The following is a 26901-nucleotide window of genomic DNA, read 5'->3' as shown; positions in this document are numbered from 1 at the left end:
TGAAGCCAGAAGTTTTATGCATGTCTGTATTAGGGTGCGCGGAGTCTTTGACCTCAATGGAGTAGGGCCTGAAGGCATGTCAGAGTTGCACATATCTGAAGAACTGAGAGTTCGAGACAAAATTCAGTTTAGAGTTCCTCAAGGTATTGAAGCCAATCTTACCTAGCAGTATGGCCAAGGAGGAAATAATCCGGACGTCCCAACCCACGAATCCCTGCAAGGCAGATATCTGAGACAGTCCTGTACCACACCACTGAAAAGTGTTTCCTGTGAGCTTCCCAGCCCAAACAAGTCATCTAAGAGTTTTTTTTTGTTTTTTATTACCTTCAGTACTGTTGCCATGGTAGGGAGAATTCAATTCTAATTGGTGGCTTTTTTTCCAATTAGATAGTGTGTGTGTGGGGGGGGGGGGAGGGGTCGAAGCCCCCATAAGTTAGCCCTCTAGTTTACATGCGGGGTCATCTGTGGGTCCATGGACCCAATCATTGACGAGCAGAAGATAGGGCTTCCTGTATTAAGAGGCTGTGTCAATCGTTTCAATGCCGCCATCATAGGATGATTTACAACATTTTGTATGGGTTTTTCTGAGGGCCGCCTCCCCTTAAAAAGGTATTAAGTTGGGTGGTAAAAGACGTTATAGAAAATTCAAGAATGTAGACATTTTATTTTGTATTACATACAGGATTTTCAAGAGGCTAATCATCTTCAGTAATGCTACCCTTCTAGTTAGGTCAGGGGGGAGTGAAGCCCACCTTTTCCTGTCTCTCCGGATAGTTGTGAGCAAGGATACAATATTTGTCATTCTGCACTTATGACATTATTGGTTACGTTTACCTAATCTTCACTGTTGAAGGGCTCTTCAATATCTAAAACCTTGTGGTGTATAATCCTCATTCTCCTCATCAGTGTAATGGTTTATGAAGGCAACACATTTGGTATCGCAAGCCTCTTAATAATCTAAGCCTACTCTCCTACAAAGCATGTTACTCTAGTGTTGGAGATTCCAACTTCCCAGATACTTCCACTGGATCCAATAATTAACAGTGCCAATTCCACCTATGGTTCATCCTATGGCTTCACCTCCTTTAGTTGTAACGCAACCAATTGTGTTTCCAATAAATGATCTATACTCTTAGAAGATGGTCTTAATCCTCATAGAGGCACCATTCTAAAGGACATTTGCAGTGTTTCCACTACAGAGTGACCACTTTTCTTTGAGTCTAAGAAAATACCAATGCTTAGACTCCTGTCCTCAAGGTTTGCCTATGGCCCATAATACATTTCACAAGGTATTGGCAAGGACTGCTGTAAAACTATAATCTGATGCCCACACCCCAAATAGAAACATCAGCTGTTTGTTTAAATCCTCCATCCCCTCCTACAATGAGAAAACAGGCCTTCTTGTGCCAGCCACAAAGCTGTTTTTTACTCCAGCTTGAGAGAAGGTAGCTACACATCGTCACAAAAAGTACTAGCCTCTTGAGCGTACCCGCTTATTAAAGGGGGTATTCTCTGCCACATTTAGCGATTAAAGCCTCATCCACGGACTTGTACCACTGTTCTTTCTCAATGGGTACATAGACTCCGAGCAAGAAACTAGATTCACTCTGCAAGTAAGTCTGATGCATTTCCCAACTGGGGAGAGTGACTGCACTGATAAGATATTATGGGTCAATGTGCAATCCCTACAGTATTTTGCAGATGCAAGGGGAAGATAGTTTCAAACCACATAGTGTTGCAACAGGCTCCACTTATTTGCCTGCACACGGTTACTGTCTTTAGCTACAAGTTGCACCCCATGTCTTTTCCTAGCAAAGGATTTTGAGCTTCCCTTTATCTGGTAACACTGCCCTTGGAAGCCACAATGAATGTGATGCATTGCATGAAATACATAGTTGGGATTCTTAGTGAGCTTGGCTAATAAACTTGAGTTACTTAATTATATGGCCCGTTATTATGCCATTATAACCAATGAAGGGGTCAAGCCTATCAGTAGAAAAAAAAGCGTGTAGAGGCTGCAATATCAAAAATGCAGACCGTGAGGTAGAGTGAATCGACCATCTCCCTCTAAAGCAGAGGTCTTCAAACGTTTGGGTGCAGAGAACCCCCCCTGTCAACATTTTCAGTCGTAAGGACCCCCTCCTGATAAACATTTCTAAACCTGTAGGCAGGGCTTCTGGAATTAGGAGGCAGGTGAGGACCAAATTACATGAAAGGCTTGACTAAATTGTGTGAGAGGAAAATGTAAATAATGTTGTGATGCCACGTTTATTTTGGGATAGAGTTGCTTCATTATTTTGACATTTTTTGCACACAATAACACAGAGGAAAGATTTCACCCCATCAGTACCAGTTTATAACCAAAATATTGCAATTAACATCAGAAAGATGTCTAGTCAACCTTTGTGATGGGCCTTCCACACCGCAGGAATACGTGCTGCCACATTAGAAGCTCACCTGGCCCTGGCCGGGAGCAGCAGGGGTCCCTAAAACCCTGGCGGTCTTGTGCAGAGTTAAGCATGCCGCTTTCCTCTCACCTCCCTCCATTCCATCCCTCTCCTCTCCCAACCCCGTATCCCTCTCTTATATTGCCAGCATTTTATTTCACCCCTTTTTACAACCTCTGAACTCTCCCCATTCAACTTCTCACTTCACCCTTAATCACCCTGTTGCCATTCTGTATTTTCACTGCTCTCATCTCTAACAGTTTCTCGCATTTATCTCATGGCCTCTCTGGCCCGTCACCTCCCGTGCCCATCTGCACTTCTCATTCACCTCAAGTCTCTCCATTCAAATTATCTATTTGTATCTTACACCTCTCCAGTCCCCCTATTCATATTTCACATCTCTGCTTTGTTCTTTCATACCTTCTTGAACAAATGTCCCTCTCCCCTGTTACCTCAGTACCAGTGCTTAATTAGAGCAGGTGGTTTCCGGTGCTCCGCACTGGCACCTAATTGTGCATACAGGCACTATGACCGTCTGCCACATGGTGTCTCTGTCTCCATAATTTAGAGATGAGCAGAACAGCTGTTTATTAATTCAATATACATTAAAAACGATAAACTCCTGATATCCATGCCATTCTTATAGCTTTGGGGGCTTGAAATAGTCACACTTGTACAGTGTTATGGTTCGTAGTTGCATAGGTATTGTCATTGGCCGCACAGGCAAGGCAATGGGTGGGTGGTTAAAGTTGCAGAGGCACCAACAATGCACCTCATCTCTCTGTAGCACCTTTCTGACAAACATTTTGTTATAGTGCTACGCATAGTTTACTTCCACTCAGTTCTGTGATCTGCATAGTACATATTCTTTGTACCAGGCACATTAACCCTCTGCACTCTGTGGATGAGAAGAGCGCCCATGTGGGTGCACGGTGAGTGATGCAACAGTATGAGAGTAGGGAAAGAGGGGTGAGTGAGGTGGCCATATGAATTTGGGTGTGGATATAAGTGCAGAGTGGGATGAATGAATGCATGGTTAACTGTGGGCTTGTTTGAGCGAGTTGCAAATTGAGCAGTGAGGGGGCAGGTGAATGAGGTGTCACATGAGTGCAGATGAGTAGTGTGACTGCAGGCTGAGGTACAGGGTGAACAACGTAAGTGCAATGTGATTGCAGAGTGATCACTATGAGTGCAGGGTGAGAGGGTGAATGATGTAAGTGCATGGGGATCAGTGTGAGTGCATTGTGATCGCTGTGAGTGCAGGGTGAGCATTAAAGTGAAGTGCGAGAATGAGAAGTGAGTTCTCTGAATGCAGGGTGCATTTCCAGACACTTGAAGTAACTCAATATAATATTGATGACGGCGTAGGGTTTAAGATGTAAGTTAAACTATTGCTATTATGACATTAATCAGGGATCGAGAGTGAAGGAAATAAATAATATGCTGATCTTGCAACATACTTCCAGTACTATGGTTAGGGTTGCCTGCTCATTATTTTGATGTCCCAGACGGTACAAAAATAAGCAGTCACCTAAAGCTGTATATTTCAGAACTCATCAGTGCATACTTGGAACAGCAAATCTAAATAGAAAGCACATTTAATTGTGTTCTAGGGCTTCCTCAATGATCCATGACTGATAATTAAAGGGAACAAAGAGAGAAAAGTCACATTACGAATGTATTTATTTATGCGTTTTTATATAGCGCGGACTTTACCCGAAGGTGTCAGAGCGCTTCACAATAGGAACAGTAATGTTACATGAGGAGAAAATTACAAGTGAACAAATTACAAAAGCAAACGTTAAGTTACAAGAGGCAAAAATGACAATAGTGAGAAACCAAAATACAAGAGGTAGCAAACTACATTACAGGAGGAAAAAGTGATATGTGTGCAGGTTACAAAAGCGTACAAACCACAAGTAGAGGTATAATACTGCAATAAATGGCAGACACTCAAACACAAGAACAAACGTTACGTAGGCAATGGTGGCACTTGTGCAAGTATATGAAGCAAACAAAATGTGAGAGGTAGCAAACATTGTGTTACAAGAGAAATGGCTGGTATTATTTTCTTCTGGCAACCCTACTTTTTATTTCTTTTCATGAAATGCATTCTCATACTATTGCAGTAAATGTAAAATACAAATGTAAGGAAAAGGCTGAGTTGGGGCCCAGGGGGTTCTGGAACTATTAAAAAAAAACTAAGCCTCAGTAACCAGTTTTCAAAAGGTATGTAAATATGCAAATGGTCGTTAACGACCTGTGAAAAACTCAGGGGTGCCGGGCTGTGCTGGAGATAAGACTGCATTTATATAAGCAAGCAACAATGGTCCCAAGCACAAGTAAAATAGTAACATGTAATGAATATAGACACAATGGAAACTATATTGAATAGTGACTTGTCCAGCCGGACAGAGGTCCAATTTTTACTTTCGCAAATCCAAATCAGGAGGCACCAGGTTTTCGGTACTAGCCCCCCATTTCTGGAACAGCCTCCCCTGTCAATCCGATCTATCCCAACCTTTCTTCAATTTCGTAAAGCCCTCAAGACACATTTATTTTCCATAGCGTACTCCAGCTGATCACCTCCTGGCAGCTGTTATCCCTCTCTGCATGGTCGCAGTGCGCTTTATTAAGAATTTTCTTCATTTCATTTCATTTCAACAATGAATATTCTGAAGGGATACCTTCAACATTTCATAGAGAGGGGCACAAGCCTGTACCCAAACATGTACAATTTGACATAAAAAGGAAGATAGTCAGAGAGTAGAACAGAATTCTTAGGCAAGAGCTGTTATTTTCTGTAAATATCTCAATGACAGAAATTCCATTAAACACCATTACTTGCCAGACATGGCATTTCGTACATTTTACAGTATATGCTGTTTTTATAAATCAACGGCGTTTCGATCCCATTTACTGAATCACAGTGATCATCATCAGGACAAGATATTGCCTAATATATACAAGCCATGATAGCCTAAAGAAGAGAAAGAGAATAGAGAAATCAAACTCAGTACAGTATAGAGTAAAAGGCGCATTTGTGAAAGACCTTAAAAAGTGCCGTGATTGATCCACCATGAGAGAGTCAAAGGACTGTTGCTTTTTGAAATAGTGATGGTGGTGAAAGACACAGACACAGCCCAGCGTAGCTCACAGCAGCTCGAGCTGAGACACACTACGGGGGAGGAGGGGGGCTGCATCCCTGTAGTCTGATGGGCCCGGGCAGAAGTGTGATTGGGAATGCGCGACCCCCTTTCCATCATTCCACGGCCCCTCTGGGGGTCGCGCCCCACACTTTGAAGACCCCTGCTCTAAAGGAAAGCCTGAAACTGGCAGTAGGCAATGACTTCTCCCCTTCTCTTCTGTGTTAAAAAATAGCTAGAGTCGGGATAATTATTGTACAGAAATTCCATGGCTTGAAGCTTGTAAGAAAGTGACTATTTATATACTGGATCAAAGTAAGGTACATTCCCCAGAGGTTTGGCAGAGACAAAAGTTAGATATAACCTTACTCTCTAAAGTGGTAGCTTGGTTGAGCAGTAAGGCAGTATCAGAGGACAGTGTAAAGCATTTGTTGTAAACACTCAGTCAGCAAATGGTCTCACACACTCAAGAACTGAACTCTAGGCCAATTGTTTTGTATCAAAAGATATAGTTGTTTTATTTTAGAACCAACAAGGTATCAAAATATACTTTCTCTCAATGGATTCCTTTAGTTAAATACTTTTCAAATAGCCAATAGACTCTTTGAATACAATAATCACAGTTTGTTGCAATAGGCAACACAATTTCAAACATAGCAACATTGAGCTCAATGGGAATTTCTAGTTAAATTCAATTAGTTACTTTGTAGATTACTTTTCTAACCTCAAGACTGGATCCTAGATTCAGTCCTGGGACATGTCCTGTAAACAGTTAAGTAAAAGCCTTTTGGTTACAGTAGTGATTTTTAAGGAATATTATTGTATTTTAAAGGTTGACACTTGGAAACCTTTTCAGTTGAAATTACCAATGTTATCCTATGGAAGGAAATTTAGTTTTCAGGTAAAGTATGTTTACGTTACTTTTGTAATCCAGTGTTGGAATCCTACAATCAGCACTGGGACATCTATCTAAAACAGGCAAGTAGTTAAGTTTTTATCGTTGGCACGATCTTTAAAGAATATTTGTGTGTTTCAAAAATCAACACTTAAAAACTTTTTCAGCAAAAAGCAGGCAATGATATCCTATGGAAGGAAATTAAAGTTACTGGTAAGTACGGTTAGAATTACTTTTCAGGGTCCGAATTGGGCTCAAAGATGCAGCACTGAGGTTTCTCCTGATAACAGGTGAGTAAATCGGAATTCGTTGTCTGATTTTAGATCAATATTTTAAAGTTCCAAAAATACACCCACAGAAGAATTTCCAAGTGAAACCAGTCAGTGTCTGCTGGTTGCGGTCCCTGGTTCTGAGGCTGCAGGCGTCGTCTGGGTCATCAAGGAGGGTCCTTGGGCACTGGATTCCAGGTCCGAATCGCCGGGGGGTTGTCCTCAGGGTCTTTGTCCACTCAGGCACAGGCCGGGCTCGGCAGGTGCAAAGTGGGCTGGATTTGCGGTTCCTGGCTGGCACCAGGGGTATTGCTGTTTGAGCAGAACCACTGCTCATGGGAGTCCCAGTCTCTAAGAGGGTCAAGGCAGACAGGCAGACAGGTCCTCCGGGGCTCTTGAGGTTGCTGTCCGCAGGAGATGCCGGGATTTAGCAGGTAACCATTAAGAAAATGGGGTAACCCATAAGGTATGGACCTGGGCATTTAACGGTATCAAAACAACAGTGGTCCTCGACCTATTAATTACACAAGTTGACTTAAATCAATAATTTCAACAATTTTAAGTAGAGCAACCACAGTCCATCTGCTCTATCGTACTGGAGAAAACTTTTTGTACCACACAAAAAACCTAAACCACCAACAAGAGATTACTTTTGATTTATTAACTCATTCATCATATATCCAAATATTTTTTGAGTTTTTTAGTTCATATTATACACAGTTACTTAATTTCAAAAATTGATAAAAACATAGAGGTTGCCCGAGAAAAAAGAGATAGTGCAAAAGAAGTGCTCAGAGGTGTGAACGCAAGTGGACGGAAAGGAAACAAAATTAGACAGTGTAAAGACAGCTATTCACATTATTTACAAAACAATAACAAACTTTCAGCTCAATCATATTTGAACCCTGGCCAACTGGTTTGTAGTCTCTTTGAAGGATTTTTTCAATTAGACGTGTGTCTGAAAATTATTTGGCACTATATACAATTCTTAGGTTGGTCCAAGGGTAATGAGGGGTAATGTCGACGTTTCGACTCGTCTTATGCCCAACCGGTGATTTGAACCTTGGGATTGCGAGTCTTCATCAGGACTGGAGAATGTACGTGGGCAACCAAGGGATAATAATAACCCTAAGAGAGATAAAATCAGGGATTACTAACTTTGGTGGATAGGTTTGAAAACTTATCATGGCCGTAGCCAGAGTGAGGTATATTCTTACCCTTCAATAGGATGAAAAACAAGGGACGTGGTCCTGAATTCCAACTTCCTATTAATACTTCTTATTATGTGGATTCCATTGTTACCACATCTCGATGAGGTTTCCAAATGTCATACAGGCACCATGGTAAAAAATGTCCTGCAATTAATTATACCTGTGTAAGTGTACTGGATTACTATAAGATTCATCAGTAGAAAGGATTTTAATTCCAAGAACAATTTACCTTGGAAAATGGGGAGATTCGCAACTTCTCGAAAGCTCCAGTCTTTAAGTCAGGTAGCTTAAAAAGGGGGGAGACAAAGAATGGTCTCAATAATCATACCCAGCATTGGAACACAGTATCATTTGTCAAAAAGTCGTAATTTGACAAAAAATGGGGTGTCAAACCCATGTTACCTTATCAGCTCATAGGCGTGCCTATTCCTCGGTTCGTGATTCTACAATGGAGGAAGGGAGAGGCACTTTCTCGAAAGCTCCAGTCTTTAAATCAGGTAGCTTAAAAAGGGGGAGACAAAGGATGGTCTCAATAGTCATATCCTGCATTGGACTACAACAACATTTGAAATCCGTAATTTGACAAAAAATCGGGTGTCAAACCCATGTTACCTTATCTACTCATAGGCGTACCTCTTCCTCAGTTCGTGGATCTACAATGGAGGAAGGGAGAGGCACAGAATTAGATATCCCCCTCAACATAGTGGATAGCCTGGGGATTGGGGGGCTAAAACGGACGTAGTCACAGCGACGTCTTACCTGTCTATCTGTGAATACAGCCGGTCAACCTCGCCTGCTCCGTGGACGCCGTTACTGTCCCGGCGCATGCGTTTGTGATTAAGCCTCGCGTCTCTGCCAGTGCTCGACATAGAGAGCGGACTCAATGTTTACAAAACGTATTTGTAGAAAACACGCTTAGCCTGCTGGTCATGGCCTTCCAATCAGTATAAAAATTAATTATGCGCATAGAGCAAGTCTTTGCCAAAATTATCACACCAATGAATTGATTCTTAAATTTTTTTAAAAACGACATATTTGAGTTATTAATGCATCCTATTTGAGAGATAATCAGACTCTATTTCAATTGATTACTGGTTTTGTAGAATATTGTCCTAGAACGTCATGCTGTATAGGTCAGTATTCATTAAAGAGACAAACAAGGGACAAATCCCACATCATAGACAGTGCACTGAGTCCAGTACCAGCAAACAGATTAACCATGCATGAAGTCAATTGACAAAAACGTCTGATGACACTCAGTATGGCTGGATTATCATAGTTATGCATACCATGAAACACACTTTTAAATGGTTAGATACAGTACGGCATGTTTCTCAAGGAGCAAGTACATAAATGCATATAACTCTGGAAAAAATCGTCTGATGACACACAGTTTAGCAAAATATCATGGTTATGCATATAATGAACCACACTTTAATTGATTTGACAACATATACAGTCCGTCCGGCATATTTCTCAAGGGACAAGTGCATAGGTGCATATAGTGTACCTTGGGGAATGATGTATACATAGACATGCTCCTAATTGTTTTAAAAAAGATGACTATTTTGAGGAATCAGCCACTCTGATGTCTAGACTAAGCGAACGTGGTTACCCTACCAGATTGCTCAAAAAAGCCAGAAAGAGGGCGTGGCATAACCACCGGGAACACTTACTCTGCACGAAATTTAAACCCAAAGAGGAACGTCTGGTTTGTGTGACGACGTTTAACACAAAAAGTAATGCTATCAAAAAATGTGTAAACCGTCACTGGCATTTAATTAGTGCTGAATTAGGGGGAACTCCACCACCTCTACATGCATTCCGCAAAGGCATGAACATCCGTGACCACCTTGTGCAGTCCATGTTACCTAATAAACAGACCATGAGCCAATCCACACTATGGGATGGACAAACGGTAACTGGTCACAGAAAATGTGGGTCTTGCAAAGCCTGCCCCCTCACAATAGAAGGTAAGAGTTTTACCCACAATGAACGCACATATAAATTGCTACAACATACCAATTGTAACACGTCATGGCTCATTTATGCAATTATGTGCCCATGTGGTTTTCTGTACGTTGGTCAGACAACACAAAAAATAAAATGCAGGATTTTGCAACACATGAGCCGAATACGTTGTAAAACTCAGGGTGCCCCTCTGGTAGACCACTTCAGCAGATTTGAACATTCAGAAAATAGCTTGAGGTGGTGGGTTATAGAAAAAATAACTCAAAATCCACGAGGTGGCAACCTACAAAACACCCTGAACAGAAGGGAATGTAAGTGGATATACTCACTTAATACTGTCAACAAGGGGCTTAACGAACTTGAGGAAATGAATAGACAAGTATCCCTGCTTGAGATATGAGAACTATGTGTTTAGGAGCATGTCTATGTATACATCATTCCCCAAGGTACACTATATGCACCTATGCACTTGTCCCTTGAGAAATATGCCGGACTGTATATGTTGTCAAATCAATTAAAGTGTGGTTCATTATATGCATAACCATGATATTTTGCTAAACTGTGTGTCATCAGACGATTTTTTCCAGAGTTATATGCATTTATGTACTTGCTCCTTGAGAAACATGCCGTACTGTATCTAACCATTTAAAAGTGTGTTTCATGGTATGCATAACTATGATAATCCAGCCATACTGAGTGTCATCAGACGTTTTTGTCAATTGACTTCATGCATGGTTAATCTGTTTGCTGGTACTGGACTCAGTGCACTGTCTATGATGTGGGATTTGTCCCTTGTTTGTCTCTTTAATGAATACTGACCTATACAGCATGACGTTCTAGGACAATATTCTACAAAACCAGTAATCAATTGAAATAGAGTCTGATTATCTCTCAAATAGGATGCATTAATAACTCAAATATGTCGTTTTTGAAAAAATTTAAGAATCAATTCATTGGTGTGATAATTTTGGCAAAGACTTGCTCTATGCGCATAATTAATTTTTATACTGATTGGAAGGCCATGACCAGCAGGCTAAGCGTGTTTTCTGCAAATACGTTTTGTAAACATTGAGTCCGCTCTCTATGTCGAGCACTGGCAGAGACGCGAGGCTTAATCACAAACGCATGCGCCGGGACAGTAACGGCGTCCACAGAGCAGGCGAGGTTGACCGGCTGTATTCACAGATAGACAGGTAAGACGTCGCTGTGACTACGTCCGTTTTAGCCCCCCAATCCCCAGGCTATCCACTATGTTGAGGGGGATATCTAATTCTGTGCCTCTCCCTTCCTCCATTGTAGATCCACGAACTGAGGAAGAGGTACGCCTATGAGTAGATAAGGTAACATGGGTTTGACACCCGATTTTTTGTCAAATTACGGATTTTTTGACAAATGTTGTTGTAGTCCAATGCAGGATATGACTATTGAGACCATCCTTTGTCTCCCCCTTTTTAAGCTACCTGATTTAAAGACTGGAGCTTTCGAGAAAGTGCCTCTCCCTTCCTCCATTGTAGAATCACGAACCGAGGAATAGGCACGCCTATGAGCTGATAAGGTAACATGGGTTTGACACCCCATTTTTTGTCAAATTACGACTTTTTGACAAATGATACTGTGTTCCAATGCTGGGTATGATTATTGAGACCATTCTTTGTCTCCCCCCTTTTTAAGCTACCTGACTTAAAGACTGGAGCTTTCGAGAAGTTGCGAATCTCCCCATTTTCCAAGGTAAATTGTTCTTGGAATTAAAATCCTTTCTACTGATGAATCTTATAGTAATCCAGTACACTTACACAGGTATAATTAATTGCAGGACATTTTTTACCATGGTGCCTGTATGACATTTGGAAACCTCATCGAGATGTGGTAACAATGGAATCCACATAATAAGAAGTATTAATAGGAAGTTGGAATTCAGGACCACGTCCCTTGTTTTTCATCCTATTGAAGGGTAAGAATATACCTCACTCTGGCTACGGCCATGATAAGTTTTCAAACCTATCCACCAAAGTTAGTAATCCCTGATTTTATCTCTCTTAGGGTTATTATTATCCCTTGGTTGCCCACGTACATTCTCCAGTCCTGATGAAGACTCGCAATCCCAAGGTTCAAATCACCGGTTGGGCATAAGACGAGTCGAAACGTCGACATTACCCCTCATTACCCTTGGACCAACCTAAGAATTGTATATAGTGCCAAATAATTTTCAGACACACGTCTAATTGAAAAAATCCTTCAAAGAGACTACAAACCAGTTGGCCAGGGTTCAAATATGATTGAGCTGAAAGTTTGTTATTGTTTTGTAAATAATGTGAATAGCTGTCTTTACACTGTCTAATTTTGTTTCCTTTCCGTCCACTTGCGTTCACACCTCTGAGCACTTCTTTTGCACTATCTCTTTTTTCTCGGGCAACCTCTATGTTTTTATCAATTTTTGAAATTAAGTAACTGTATAATATGAACTAAAAAACTCAAAAAATATTTGGATATATGATGAATGAGTTAATAAATCAAAAGTAATCTCTTGTTGGGGATTTAGCAGGAGCAGGTTCAAGGATCAACAGGCCTGTAGGGCTGGGGCCAAGTCAGTTGGTGTTGTCCTCTTGTTAGCAGCTGCACTGCGGGTCTTCTTCTTGGTCTTCTTTCTTGTTTCAAAATTAGGATCTGAGAAAGGAAGGTTCAGGGTGCCCCTAAGTACAAAATTTAGGGGCATTACAGGTAGGGGAAGGGCAGAGACCAATAGGTCCCTGTCCTAGGGTGAGTACACCCCCTATCCTGCTCCTCTCCTGTGGGAGGGGGGCAGGAGCCTATCTCTGATTGGGAGGGCTCCCCATCCTCAAGATGGCTGCAGCCCGGAATTGTGCTTCACCTCGCCTCTCCCACCTGAGGGGTGGAGTTGGCATAGGCTGGCACAACCCCTTTGCTCACCTAGGGTTTCCCGCCAGAGTTGGGGTCAGAACCGTTGGGGCCCAGTTGCTGAGTACAGCAAGTGGCCTGGAGAAGCTCACAAAGGTGGTATGCCTTTGAAGCTTTCCCCTGCCCATCCTGGGGAGGAGACCTAGCACCTCGCCCAGGATGTGCATTGTTGCAGGCCCAGGAGAGCGGGGGGGGCTCTCCACCCAGAGGGTCCAGCAACATGTCTGCTGTGTGGTAGCTCAGGCAGCCTCTCAGACAAGACGTGGATTGTAGGTTAGGTTTCAGGGGGCATCTTTAAGATGCCCTCTGTAGTGCATTTTACATTAAATCCCACACTGCCATCAGTGTGGGCTTAATGTGCTGAGAAGTTTGATATCAAACTTGTCAGCCTTCAGTGTAGCCATTATGGTGCTGTGGAGTTTGTAATGACAACCTCCCAGCACCATATACTCTTATTGGCATCACTGCACTTACAGTGACCAGGAATGGCCCTGGGTACTTTAGTGGCACAGGGCTCATGCACCTGTGCCCACACCACTGGCATAGGGCACCCAGCCAGAGGGGTGACTGATGTATACCAGGGCAGTGAGTTTGTGGGCATGGCACACACACAATTTGGGATCACTCCGAGAACCTGTTGCACGCAATTCTAAGCCTTTAAAGAATCATTTGTTTGTCCAAAAGCACCATGGAATACGAGGACATTGCACGTTCAACGGAAGCAAGAGCAGAAACCTTTGCATTTGCTAACGAGGAAGCCACAAGAATATACGCTTTAATACAAGATGACATACCACAGTCGTCCACAAGCAGGAGTAAAGAACAGAACATAAAACAACTACTATATTTGTCAAAACGCCAAATAAACCAGAAATTACATGCAAATACTTTGGTGAAATATCATAAAACCCAGCGCATACCCCGTGGTCTGCGAATTGCATTGAAACCTTCACTTTGCAAAAACTCAAAATCATTCCAAGATCGTTGGTACGCCATATTAAATAAGTGCAGCCTTGACTTGATTCTTCTTATTATAGAAGAACTATCAAACATATTGAAAGACCTTGAAAAAGAAATTTCTGAAACTACGGAAGAACTCAGTAAAAATATGACATCAGACGAACTGGACACCTTGATGAATGACATAAAACAGTTGGAAAAACATACCAATGACATAAAGGACCGAAAATTGAGAAAGTATCGCTGCGATACACTTGACTATAAATTAGGGGAGGTCTACAGCTGGGCGGAGGTGTACCCCCAAAAGAGAAGAAGTCGCCCCTATTACTCAGAATACTGAAACCTCATCCTCGGACAGTGACACCACCAACCGACAGAGAAAACCAGGACCAACACGACCAGGTACCACAACTGAACAAACGCCAAGCACATCTACGAGTTCACTCAACACTGATTTTTTTAGAACAGGTCGTAGAACCAGACGATCCAGGAGGAGCAAAACAAACAACAGTTCCGCCACAAACAAGGAGTGTGACACAACCGAAAAAAGACAACAAGAAAAAACCGAACGCCAACTAGTTATTAACATATCTGAGCATACCTTTACTGAACAAGAGATGAAATTACTCCAAAAAGGCACCTCTTTTGTACCAACGACAACAACGGATTTACTTGAGCTAGAAGTCAACACATTTAAACTAACTAGAAAGCTGAAATTACGCCACTTCTTCACAAACATAATGCCAACAACAGGTGAAAAAGAACCAGATACTCTAAAGGGCCTCAAAACATCCAGTTCATTTCAGGCTCCTCAGAGCCACAAAACGATGGATTTATTTGAACAAATGGTCAAAGATCTTTTATCGATTAATTTCAAGAAAAACAAGTATAAGAACATCACACACAAAGATCCTGACACGCTTAAAAAATAGCTAGCAACCAGAATATAACCTGTATAAAGGCTGACAAGGGTGGTGCCCTAGTCATCATGAATTCAACCATGTACCATCAGAAACTCAGTGATCACCTATCTGATGACTCTACTTATCTACAACTTCCAGGTAACCCCACCACAGAATATATGAGGATTCTAACTGAAATAATCAACAAGGCAGTAACACTGGGAGTGATAAACCAAAGAACAAAGAACTTTTTGCTGAAACTTAATCCAAGGAGTCCAAACATATATGCTGTACCCAAGATACATAAAAATGTAATGGATCCTCCAATTCGACCAATTGTATCAACACGTAACAGTATACATCAACCTATAGGCCAATTCCTGGATCGTTACCTTCAACCCATTGTTCAATCTCTACAAAGCTATATTCGTGACATGACAGATTTTCTGAAAAAACTTGAAGCAGTTGAAATAGATCCTAATGAAGAGTTGTGGTTATGTACTGCAGATGTAAACTCACTATATACAACCATCCCACATCAAGAGTGCATAGATTCAATGGAACAGGCTATTTTGGAACTTGAAGTGGACGAACCGTTGAAAGTATTTCTGATGGAGTTAGTTATGTTTACATTGTACCATAGCTATTTCACATATAAAGACAATTGGTTTCTGCAACTAGTGGGCACTAGCATGGGAAACAGCGCTGCCCCGGTATACGCTAATATCTTTATGGGAGAATTTGAACAGGCCAACATTTGGACAAACCCAAAGTGGAAAAACAACCTTAAAATGTATGTACGGTTTATTGAAGACCTATTCATTCTTTGGAAAGACACACTAGACAATTTGGAACAAGCTTTAACAATGTTGAACACAGCTAATCCTCGAATTCAATTCACATGGACCATAGACTCCAAAACGATCACATTTTTGGATGTTCAAGTTACCCTCCAAAACAATCAAATAATAACGGATATCTTCCGCAAACCCACTGACCGTAACAATATGTTACATTATAGCAGCTTTCACCAGACCTCGTTGAAAAAACACCTACCTAAATCCCAGTTACTGTGAGTTAAACGCATCACCTCAGATCCTAACTTGACAAAAATAAGAATAGATGAAATGATACTTCGTTTCAGAGAAAGGAAGTATCCAGAGGAATTATTAACACAAGCCAAAAATGAAGTGGATAAATTGGATCGCCATACCCTGTTACAGCAATCTGACAAGAAAAACAATAGTGACCGGATGGTCATAGTTTCAAAATATTTTAACGTAAGCACAATGTATAAAAACATAATACTCAAACATTGGCCAATGCTAGAACTAGAGACAGACTTTAAAGACATGTTTAAAGCAAGACCGATATTCGCCCATACCAGGGGCAAAAATTTGGGTGAGATCTTAAAACAACCTACAGAACCAGTTTCCATTTCAAAAGGCACCAGACCATGCAACAATTGCAATAATTGTCATAATGTTATTTTGGGAAGCACAATGACACATCCAATGAAAGGGCATAATATCAAACTTAATGTAACAGCAACATGTGACTCTAGTAATCTTATTTACCTCCTCAAATGCCCATGTGGAAAGGTCTATGTTGGAAAGACAGAACACAAGCTAAAGAACCGGTTGAATGAACATAAATCCAACATTCGTACAAAGAATTTAAAATCATCAGTAGCATCGCACTTCTTGGAAATGAACCATAATATATCCCAACTAAAATTTATGGTTTTGGAAATCATTCAAAAGTCAGAAGGAAGAGACAACAACAGGATGCTGTTGCAACGAGAAAATCATTAGATTTATAAACTCAATTTGATCAAGCCAGCTGGCTTAAATGAACCTGTGGAATTTTCATGTTACCTGTAATACCGATGTAACAGCACAATTGTGCCTTATTGCTCTGATCTGAAACCTGTATGTGGACGACACATGTGACCTCATCATTGTAAATTTAATCCTCTGAATTTCCTTTTCATTTCTTTATATACACCTTATTCACGTAGTAGAGTATTTTTGCAGTCCATTTGCCTACTTTTTCTCTTAGTCCTTCATTTAGCTTCGCCATTCTTAAAAACCATAGTCCTCTTTTCAGCTCAATCACCCACGATCACATGATATACACCCTTCCCGGCGTCTTTTTTTGAATGCCGAGGAAACCTTCCGGTCAAACTCAGCCGTCTTCGGCGTCCGGAACTTCACGATACAATAAACAAAGTAAGTAACTTTAAAACTTAGGCATCGCGACAGGTGCGCGGTAAATTTGTTTAAATGAGCACGCTACTGCAGATTAGAAGTCCAAATCTGACACAACCCACGCGTATTAGGCGCGTTCACTTTGATTTAACTGAACATTATAGAGACACAAGCTATTTGTTTTTAAGCTAACTTCATCCACGTTGTATTATTTTTGTGAGATTACTTGTCACTTGAATAATTGGAACTTATTTGTGCACATTGGTGATTTATAGGGATTAAGGTACCTTCCTCCATTTAGTTTTCTTTAGACCTTGTTTATGTAAAGGATTACAATGAGATATCGTCCTTATTTTAGATGCTCTCCGATGAAGGGCGGTGGCCCGAAATGCATTGGAGCGGGATTCAATAACTTGTATCGTTGAACCTTGAATGTTTTTGAAATTCTACTACAAATGGATATGAAATGAATATCAATGTGGGGAAGCAATTAAAAACATATATTCAAAAGCAGTAATTATTTTCTTCGTGAATTGTTTGGATGAATACACCGGATTGAGTGCCTTAAGGATGTCATCAATGGCTCATTGATCACACTTCATTTGGATTGTTAATCATTCGCCCGAGAGTGATGGGCGATACCTAAGAGCACCTAAAAAATATTTACTTTTCTCCTAATTTATGACCAACAGCAGTGCACGGATCTACACATTGTTTGACATTTCACACAGGGATGTGTGCCATGTCGACTCTTTAGTTCTGCACCAGGAAACTCAGCTTGCAAAGGCAGTATGTGTATGTCGGGGTGCAGGGCCTCTAAGGGTGGCACAACAAGTCACAATGCCCTGGGTACCTAGGGTACCATTTACCAGGGGCTGACATGTGGCCAGAGATGCAAATTAGGTTTTAGCTTCAACACAGTTTTAGGGAAGGAACATAGGCCCTGGGCACCTGATTGGCAGGAGCCCAGGGCACACTCAGAGTACATAAGCAATTCAAGAAAAGTGGGGGCACACCATGCAAGAAAGATGGCACTTTCTCACAAAGCTCCAGTCTGCTCTAACAATTCCTCAAGAATTCCATTTTGTCTCAAGTCCGACTACCATTAGAACAACATCTTTCCGGATCAAAAATTAGTAAAGAAGATCCTGTGTTCTGAATGGAGTATATTCCCATTACAATCTGGTTTAAATGAACAGACCCGAACTAGTGCCGGTCTAGTCTTGACATGAAGACTTCAAATCATTTGACAAAGAAAACAAATTTTAAATGCTGATGTTCCACCAAATGTATCCTTCACTGTATTATGGTGTTGAATGTGTGTCCTTACCTATCTTTAAGTTTCGTACTTCCACATTCTGATGACTCCAAAAGCTTTGAAGATTCTCAGTTTCGTTGTAGGAGAGGATCCCTACCTTTACAAAGTGCTTTCATTGAGCTTGAAAGCTGCCTTTTTAACCTTCAATTGTATGCATGGGCGTCCGCAGACATTTTTCCAGGGGGGGGGGGGGGCAAAATGTTAAGGTCTTCACCATCCTCCGACATGATGTGTGCCAGGTGGGGCACAAGAAACACTGGGGCGCAGAACTGTGATAGACTCAATTAAATCCCAGGAATCCAGGACATGTGACTGACCCTGCCACAGGCCAACAAGCACCACCTGTAGGGAAAACGCTAAACTTTCTGACAAGGTGCTTTATCTCTGTCTGCTAGGTGTGCAGACTTCCGGGTCCTCGATCCAACACCAATCAAGGCTGTCTTCAGCACGATTCGATTTTTATCAGAATACTTTAAAACAGCCTATGATTAAAGCACCAGATTAAATATACTGTATGCACAGTGTATGTTAGGGATTATTTGTAGCACACATATTTACCAATATTGGCTTCTTGGTGCTAGAATTCATGATAACATTTATCCAAAGTTAAAGCACAACGTCAAAGTTAGTAATAAATAATGCATCAATCACACACACTAGTGATTCGCCAATGGGTGCTCCCTTTACTAGAATTCCCCGGGCATTGCTAAATTTTACACACATTCAATTAATTTATACAAAATAAAATGTATAGGTCCAAATGTTAGCTATATTTTTGAAAAGAAACTTAGAGTCCCTCTACGTGTAGTCAAATGTTAAACTGACAACGTGCCCGCGTTTAGGGATACAATAATGGCCAGCTCCCTTATGCGGAAGCCCAGCACAGTAAATGTGTGGCACATGCGGCTCCCGCAGCGGCGGCACATCACAGGTCCAGGGATGCTGAGTCTTACACAGTGGTTGAAGTGGGGGAAAAAAGTAGGGGAACAGTGGGCGTAGAATCAAAGGGCGGGAATAACCCAAGGATTGGATCTGTGGGTGGAGCCAGAGGTGTGGCGAGAATGCGCAGACATCTCAATTTTTAGTATTTGTTTGGCATTTCACTGCCCAGTTTAATCAACCAATGGATACACATGATTATTTAAGGTTATAATGAGTTATTGACATTAAAATATATTCACTGAGTGGGATATGCTTCTAATCACAGAATGTACCAAATACGATAAAATGTGGAAGCACAAGTCATTTGTCTCCGAGCCATGGAGTTTGTCATCAGCACTACTCCCTTTTTCCACAACAGCAGTTCAACCATGAATGGCAAAATATCCTAGTTTGCAAATGTTTTCTCTAAAATTATGCCTCTGCCATATTTGCCTCATAATGCAAGATCTGCTGCATTATCTGACCATTCAAACTAATAAAAAGTTTGTAGCTCAAACATATCAAAAGTTAATATAAAATGTGACTTGTGTTGCAGCGGAGTGGATGGCCTATTGTAAAGGTTGACTGATCACCTTTCTCACTGCAGCGTTTGTATGTTACACTGGTACTAATAAGGCAAAATCTTTCAGAGACTGTTAGCATGTGTACACACGTCAAAATAATAAAATAGCTGAAAATATACTGCATTACGCTGCAGCCTTTTTTTTAATGCATAATTTAGTCAACACTAAAGTAGCGGCCACCTGTTTTGGCATCTTACGAGGGCTGAGACCTATTCTGAGGTTCTTTGATGCCTCGACTAGGCAGTTGGTCATACAAGCATCCATACTATCGCGGCTTGATTACGCCAGTTCACTACTGTTGGGGGGCCAACCAGGTTGAAATCGCCCGGATGCAACGTATCCAGAGTGCTGCAGCCAGAGCCCTGGTGGGGTTACCGAGGTTCTGTTCTGCAGAGAGTACCATCCGCTCTCTACACTGGCTGCCTATGGCACAGAGGATCCACTTTAAGATCCTGTGCCTTTCCTTCAAGATCCTCAAGATGGCCTCCCCCCAGATTCTTGATATTCTTCTGAGGCCTTACGTGCCCTCGCGCTCTTTGAGATCTCTGGGCCAAAACTTGGTCGTGGTCCCACGGTTTAGACTATGTAGGGCGGGAGGTCGCTCCTTCCGGGTTTTGGCTGCAAAACTGTGGAATTCTCTTCCGTCCCATATTCGTGAAATAGATGAGCTGCTGAAGTTCAGGAGAGCCATTAAAACGCATCTGTTCCCTCATAGCTCTTAGGATCCAGATCTGTGTGTTTCCGCTCTCATACTGCTATGTTGTGTCTTGGTACCCTTCCTGAAGCGCCGGGACACCACTTGGCTGGGGCAGCTGTGCGCTATAGAAGTGTTATTAACATAACATAACAACTACGGCATAATGTTGTCATCCTTTGCTGCATAATTAATTCCAGTGGCCCCACAGCAGGCAGCACATGTTAAAGGTGCTTGTGAATGAAGCCGAACTTTGTTTGGTGCGCGTGCAAATCCTGCATTGCCAATCCTTGGTGAGTTGCAGCTACTACTGCTGAAACAAGGCCAATGGAGGTACCTATGGGTGAGGCAGACTGACCGCACGGGCAGGGCCAGCCAGAGCACTGGTGGTGTCCTGTGCATTAATGTTTGTTATTGCCCCTTCAATGACCACCTCTGCCATGGATTCCCTCATTACCACCCTTTAACTGTGCCCCCCAAGTTTCCATGACCACTCTCTCTCTCTCAGATGCATTTAATTTGATTTACAGCGCCACTCATACCATTGTAGGGTGTCAGAGCACTTTACATCACACACATTACACAAAGACAATCAATATGTCTGTAAATCACTGTATAGAAAATGTTACATAAGACTATGGACTACAAGGTGTAGGAGTCACTTGACAACCATACTAGTAGCCTGTATCGTTTTATAGTGATTGGTCTGGAGAAACACAATACCCAGAATTTAAAACGTAATACCATAGATGGAGGTTCTCCTTAATAATCAGAATTGATTTCTGTCCAAAAGAACACTTTTTGGGACATTAGGATAATCAAAGACTGGGGGGAAAATAATGCTCTAATTTATACCTTGCAGTTTGTATGCAGCTCTTAGATGACAGTTAATAGCTCACTGTTCTAAGTTAGGATTTTAACTTATAAACTGTAAGTAACAAAAGGATCTCTCTGACAAAAGCAGAAGCCCACTGACCTATTTAAATTATGTGCACTTTGTGGTCTGCATGGCGCATGTTTTTTGCAGCCGGTACATTAACCCTCTGAGCTACCTTTCCATGAGTCAAAACTTCCACTAGACACAATTCTGATCTCTCTCTAGGAAGAACATTAATCACCAGAGTCATCATGACATTTTCATTGTTGCCGAAAATTGCTGGAGGCCTGGAAGGAGGCATCAAGCGTTTTTAAAACCATAATATACTTGCAAACATGATGCCTCCACCTAAAGTCAGCTCCCGGTGCGGTCACACTGGTTGCACCGCCCTAGAGCTGGCCCTTCTCAAGGGTCCTGTGACCTCAGTGACAGGGTCACTGCTGCTCTAGGGTGTGCTGCTTCATAGGCCTGCCCGCAAGACTGGAGGTGAACTTCAGTTTTGATAGTGGTGGACAAGCCTTGAAGGTTAACCTACACTTGTCATGCTATGGTCCACCTGCTGGTGCGAAGACACCAGGACTTCGAAGGTGTTGCGAAGCCTTCTAAGGTCTAGCATGTGATTGTGCACTCGCAGGAGAGTGGTCTGGTGGACTGGTTATGAAGGCTAAACCTGGTTCCCAGTTCTAAATTCAGCAGCTCTGACCATAGTGCCACATCCTCTCCCCCACTGAACACCGTACTGCCCCACTGAGACAGACGCCCACTGTCTTCAACTACAACCCAATTGTTACCCGCTATAAACACCTGGATGCAGTTCAGTTTAAATTACGCACTAGACAGGAGCAATATGCGGCCTACAAAAAAAAAAGTAACAACATCCTGGAAAAAGCAAACACTTATAGGGAATGCAAAATTTAGCAAACCATGGGAAATGTAAGCAGGAACAACATGGTTAGCTTAATGCTTTTGCACTCACTATTCAGAAATCAGTGAGTGGTTTTTCCTGAAAAGTTAAGGACACGACGACAGGGCCCTGAATGGACCCATTTCAATGGCCATTTCTTATATCCTTACAAAACGTAAGCAGTATGGTAAAAAGACCACATCCCTGGACGCAGAGCCGCAGCACACATTTTGTTTTCCAATCCACACATAGTAGTACCTCCAGGATTGGTGCACTAGTTCCAAGTCCAGGGAAAACAAAGACAAGAAAACAAAAATAGCGCTTCACTGGCAAACTCTGTAAAAGTGGTGCTAAAGTGTTCGTGTGAATAAAATCAGTTTTGCTACCACTCTGTCTTACTTTATTTAGTTATTTATATATTTTTAGCATTTTATTCCCAATGCTGCACTTTGGAAATAAAATGTCAGAAAAATATGACATTTCCAGCAAAAACGTGTTTGTTTTTTGGATCCATTTCACGGGGAAGCAAATAAAAGAAAGGAGAGGAAAGAGAGTTAGAACCCCGTCTTGAAGTCACGATTTTCATGGGCGTCCGCAGGGGGTCAAGGAGTGTCGCTCCAGGAGGGGGCAAGCCCCTCCTTGCCCCACCACCCCCCCCCCCTGCGGACGCCCATGATTGTATGCCTTTGGTGACTGCGTACTTCAGGAGAAAGACAGTCTTTGTCCATTTCTTGATGACTGGCTCATCAAAGCCTAGGCTTTTGTCATTTATAACTGTTGTGGAATTATTCAGGTTCTGCACTACAACTATGCCAAGTCAATGTCAACCCTGTTTCAATCATTTCATTACCTAAGGGGTGGTCTTAGACACTTGAGGGGCAACAGTATATTTGATCTGTCTTGAGTACTACAGTTTTCAGGAGATGGCCCACCAAATGCTATGCCATAGTCCCCTCTCCTGAGCTTTGTGGCATCTTGCGTTTTCTAGGTGCAAAGTAATAATAATAATAATAATAATAATAATAATAATAATAAAAAACATTTATAAAGCTCCTGGTTACACTCTAATCAGTGTGTCCCCGCGCTGTGAATACAGTCCAAAAGGGGGCAGTCGTCATGGCAATCAGCGGAAAACAGAGGTCAAAGGAACAGATTCAAATTTTATTCTTAGGGAAAAGGTGAGTCTTGAGTTTCAGGCGGAACCTTGTTTCCGAAGGCTCCATCCAGAGTTCAATGGGTAGTTCATTCCACTGTTTGTAGCCTAAGTACCTAAAGGAGCGACCTCCCATCCGCGCTTTGTGAATACAAGGGACATGAAATTGCATGCTTCCAAGAGATCTAAGGAGTCGTTTAGGCCGGTAAACGGTCAGCATATTTTGAAGATATGCAGGGTCCTTACCCTGTGCAATACGGTGAGCCATGCACATAGTTTTGAACTGAATGCGTTCCCGTATGGGGCGCCAGTGCAGGGTAGCTAAGGCACGTTTCCCTGATGACTTTCTGGGCACTGGGCAAGTTAAGTACGAGTCTGACGGCTGCATTTTGGACACATTGGAGTTGGTGCATACCTTTCTTGTTCAGACCAATAAGCAAATAATTCCCATAGTCCAGGTGGGAGGTGACTAAGGCGTGTATCAGCGTTTTCCTTGCTTTAATGGGAAGAAGGTCTAAGACTTTACGAAGAGTTTTCAGAATGCCATAGCATTTGCCTGTCATACTTCCAATGTGTTGTTCAAAGGAGAGATTGGTATCCAGGTATGTTATGTTATGTTATCAGATTCTTCTATAGCGCAACAGCTACTCCAGAAGGAGTGTCCTTCGCCAAAGCGCCGGAAGTCCTTCGGGGGTGGCAACATAACTGCAAACCATAAGGAAAGGCGGGGGCCTATCTGGTGAAGAGCCAAGTTTTTAAAGCCTTTCTGAAAGACATAAGGCTGGGGATCTGTCTAAGAGAAAGGGGAAGCTCATTCCAGGCACGAGGAGCCAAGTGATGAAAAGAGCGGCCGCCTTGTCTGGCGTGTTTAATGGTCGGAACAACCATTTTAGACAGAGGCGGACCGTAAGGCCCTGTTAGGCTTGTAAAAAACAAGACGTTTCCTGATGTAGCTAGGGCCAATATCATGAAGGGCTATTAGGTATACACCTAAGTTCTTCACAAGGACAGAAGGAGTAGGTGTAGGACCTAGTTCTAGAGGCATGCGTACATGCCTCTAGTAAATACATGCGTAAACAAAGGTCTTTCAGCAGTACCTAGAAGGTCAGTAGAGTTAATACTTAACCGGTTGGGAGAACAGACTGACACTGTTTTCAGTACGAGCGCAGTCCTTCTCCTGATGGGGGAAAATGACAAATCGCATACAGGATGTATCAGGACATTCCATCTCGTGACATCCGTGACCCAAATCTTTCTCATGAGACAGGGGACACATGGAACATCTTCTGATAATCGGTCCATCTAACTCGGAAATCCTCCTTTACATTTGATATAAATTCAATGATCGCTCAGACTGAAAGCATATAAAATTACGTATGGAAAGGCATCTGTATGGCAAGGCGTCTGTCGCAGGAAAGTCGAGGCACGAGGCGACAGATGCCTTTCCATACGACACTGCTCGTCAAATAAATTCGAATAATAACGCATAGAAGAGTATTCTGCCATTCATGCTGCGTCTCTAGACAGAAATGTATCTGTACCGTCCATCAGTGACTCTATCACGGTCCTGATCGCAATCTCAAACTTAGGTGACAATTTATGCGTAGGCCTTACCTAGGCTTTATCAAGTACAGAAGGGTCTTTATTTGCAAAAAACAATTGTCCTGATGATGGTCTAACGGATTGATGCCATAAAGACCGAAACGTCGACTTTTTCATCAACTCCAGAGAAATGTATTGTCTTCTGGGGGACGTTTACTCTCTTGTGGAGATCTGTTACTTTTTAATTTTGTTGGGAGTTGATGTCTGTTATGAACTGTTGACTAATTTGATTCTACATCGTTTCATGACATTTTTGCTGATGTGCTTCTTATGCATGTACTCCTTTAATTCTGGTATATAAAAAATATAAATATTTCTACATAATTAGGATTTCTCGTGTGCTTTGTATCATCATTTCCCATTTAGTGTTGTTGTCTTTAGACACCTTGGAGTTTTTTCGTATATGACTTACCCCTCAAATAGATCCTAATAATTATACATTCTTCATAAACAAAATCCCTTGTAGGCATTCTTTACTCTTGATTATTCATTGCCCAAGCCTGCAAGGGTTTTATTGGGTTTCCCAGACTATTCACTACAGTATTTACAATACGGCACACCATGGCGCAAGGATTGACTAATGCGTCAGAAATTCTGACTCCTCTGTTAGCGCAAAAGTCACGCATTGCTGAAATCGTGTTGCAAGCATGACGCAACTCCAGCAATGCATGTTGAAACCTATTCTCACTACACTGCGTCACTCCTTACGCCTGCTTAATGCAGGAGTAAGGGTTTGACACATTAGCATCCTAGTAGTGGTGCAGTGAAATCGTTTAGATTTCGATGCGTTACTTTTATGAGGCTTTCCTGCGTGGGGACGCCCACCCTACATACATTATACCTGCCGCAGGTATAATGTGACGCAGAGCTTTACAACGTGACTCATCTCCCTAGATGCGTCGCGTTGTAAACTGTCTACATTGTTTATGCCACAGCTGCGTCACAAAAGTGACGCAAGGGGCTTGTAAATCAAATATCAAATCTGCCCCTGAGTATGTAAACTTCTAGATTCATTCTATTAAGGTATGTTGTAGAACTATCCTGAAGATCTGGCATGCATCCAACCCTGCTTGGCCTACATCAAGCACTAATGCTTTAAGCCTATAGACCTCAAAGACTGAAGCCAAATTTATTAATAATGTTTTTATTTATTTGTTTAAGGAGGAAATCGCAAAGGACCTTTTGTCTGGTGATGATGAAGAAACCCAATCCTCTGCTGATGATTTGACACCCTCTGTTACTTCCCATGAAGCAACCGATTTCTTCCCGCGACCCTTACGATGTATGAAATTGTCTACAAATGACTAGGCAATCTCTATTTATATACATTGCTATTTAAAGTATAATATATCATTTGTTCTTGTGGAAAATTGGCTTGTAGAAACCAGATTGTGTCCTTTTTTCAACACTGTTGAACATGGTAACTAGGATTTTAACTTTATGGGGTACTGTATTGTTGGTTAGCTTAAATAATGCTCAAATTGTGAATTCTCAATTGTGGCTGCTGGTGGAGCTTTCAGAGTGTTGCAGTATGTTGACACTAGTGAAACATCTAATTGGGGAATGTTGCTATTTATACACTTCCCTAGGATAATGCTATTAAGTATAATTCTATTAGCTCTATGGACATGATGGTCGGAAAATTATGTCTTCAACATGAAGTCTTCATTAAGGTCATAAAAATGAATAAACCTGCCCATATGCTGTGGGTGTGTGTGTGTGTGTGTATATATATATATATATATATATATATATATATATATATATATATATATATATATATATGTATTTTTTTTAGTATTGAAGACCACTTTTAATAGAATATATTTGCATACTACTTAGAAGTTATCTTGGCTTAATGTCTTAAATTTTTTTCCCGTTTAAAAAAAGAAGCCACTAAATCTTGGCTCCTAATAAGAAA

The 26901-nt window shown here is 41.7% G+C and overlaps 1 protein-coding gene across 10 annotated transcripts in view; it reads left to right on the top strand.

Moving 5' to 3' along the window:
- Positions 1-26901, top strand: part of MIER3 (MIER family member 3) — a 214617-nt gene that overhangs the window by 14374 nt on the left and 173342 nt on the right. For all 10 annotated transcript variants that reach the window (XM_086960653.1, XM_086960660.1, XM_086960659.1 and 7 more), the window contains one exon: positions 26142-26262. In XM_086960653.1, the coding sequence (XP_086816779.1) occupies positions 26142-26262 (121 nt within the window). The remainder of the gene's footprint in view (positions 1-26141; positions 26263-26901) is intronic.

Source organism: Lissotriton vulgaris, chromosome 3_1 (genome assembly GCF_964263255.1).
Source record: "Lissotriton vulgaris chromosome 3_1, aLisVul1.2, whole genome shotgun sequence".
NCBI lineage: Eukaryota > Metazoa > Chordata > Amphibia > Caudata > Salamandridae > Lissotriton > Lissotriton vulgaris.
The sequence above is the reverse complement of the archived record's forward strand: the minus strand, read 5'-3'. Positions and strand labels throughout refer to the sequence as shown.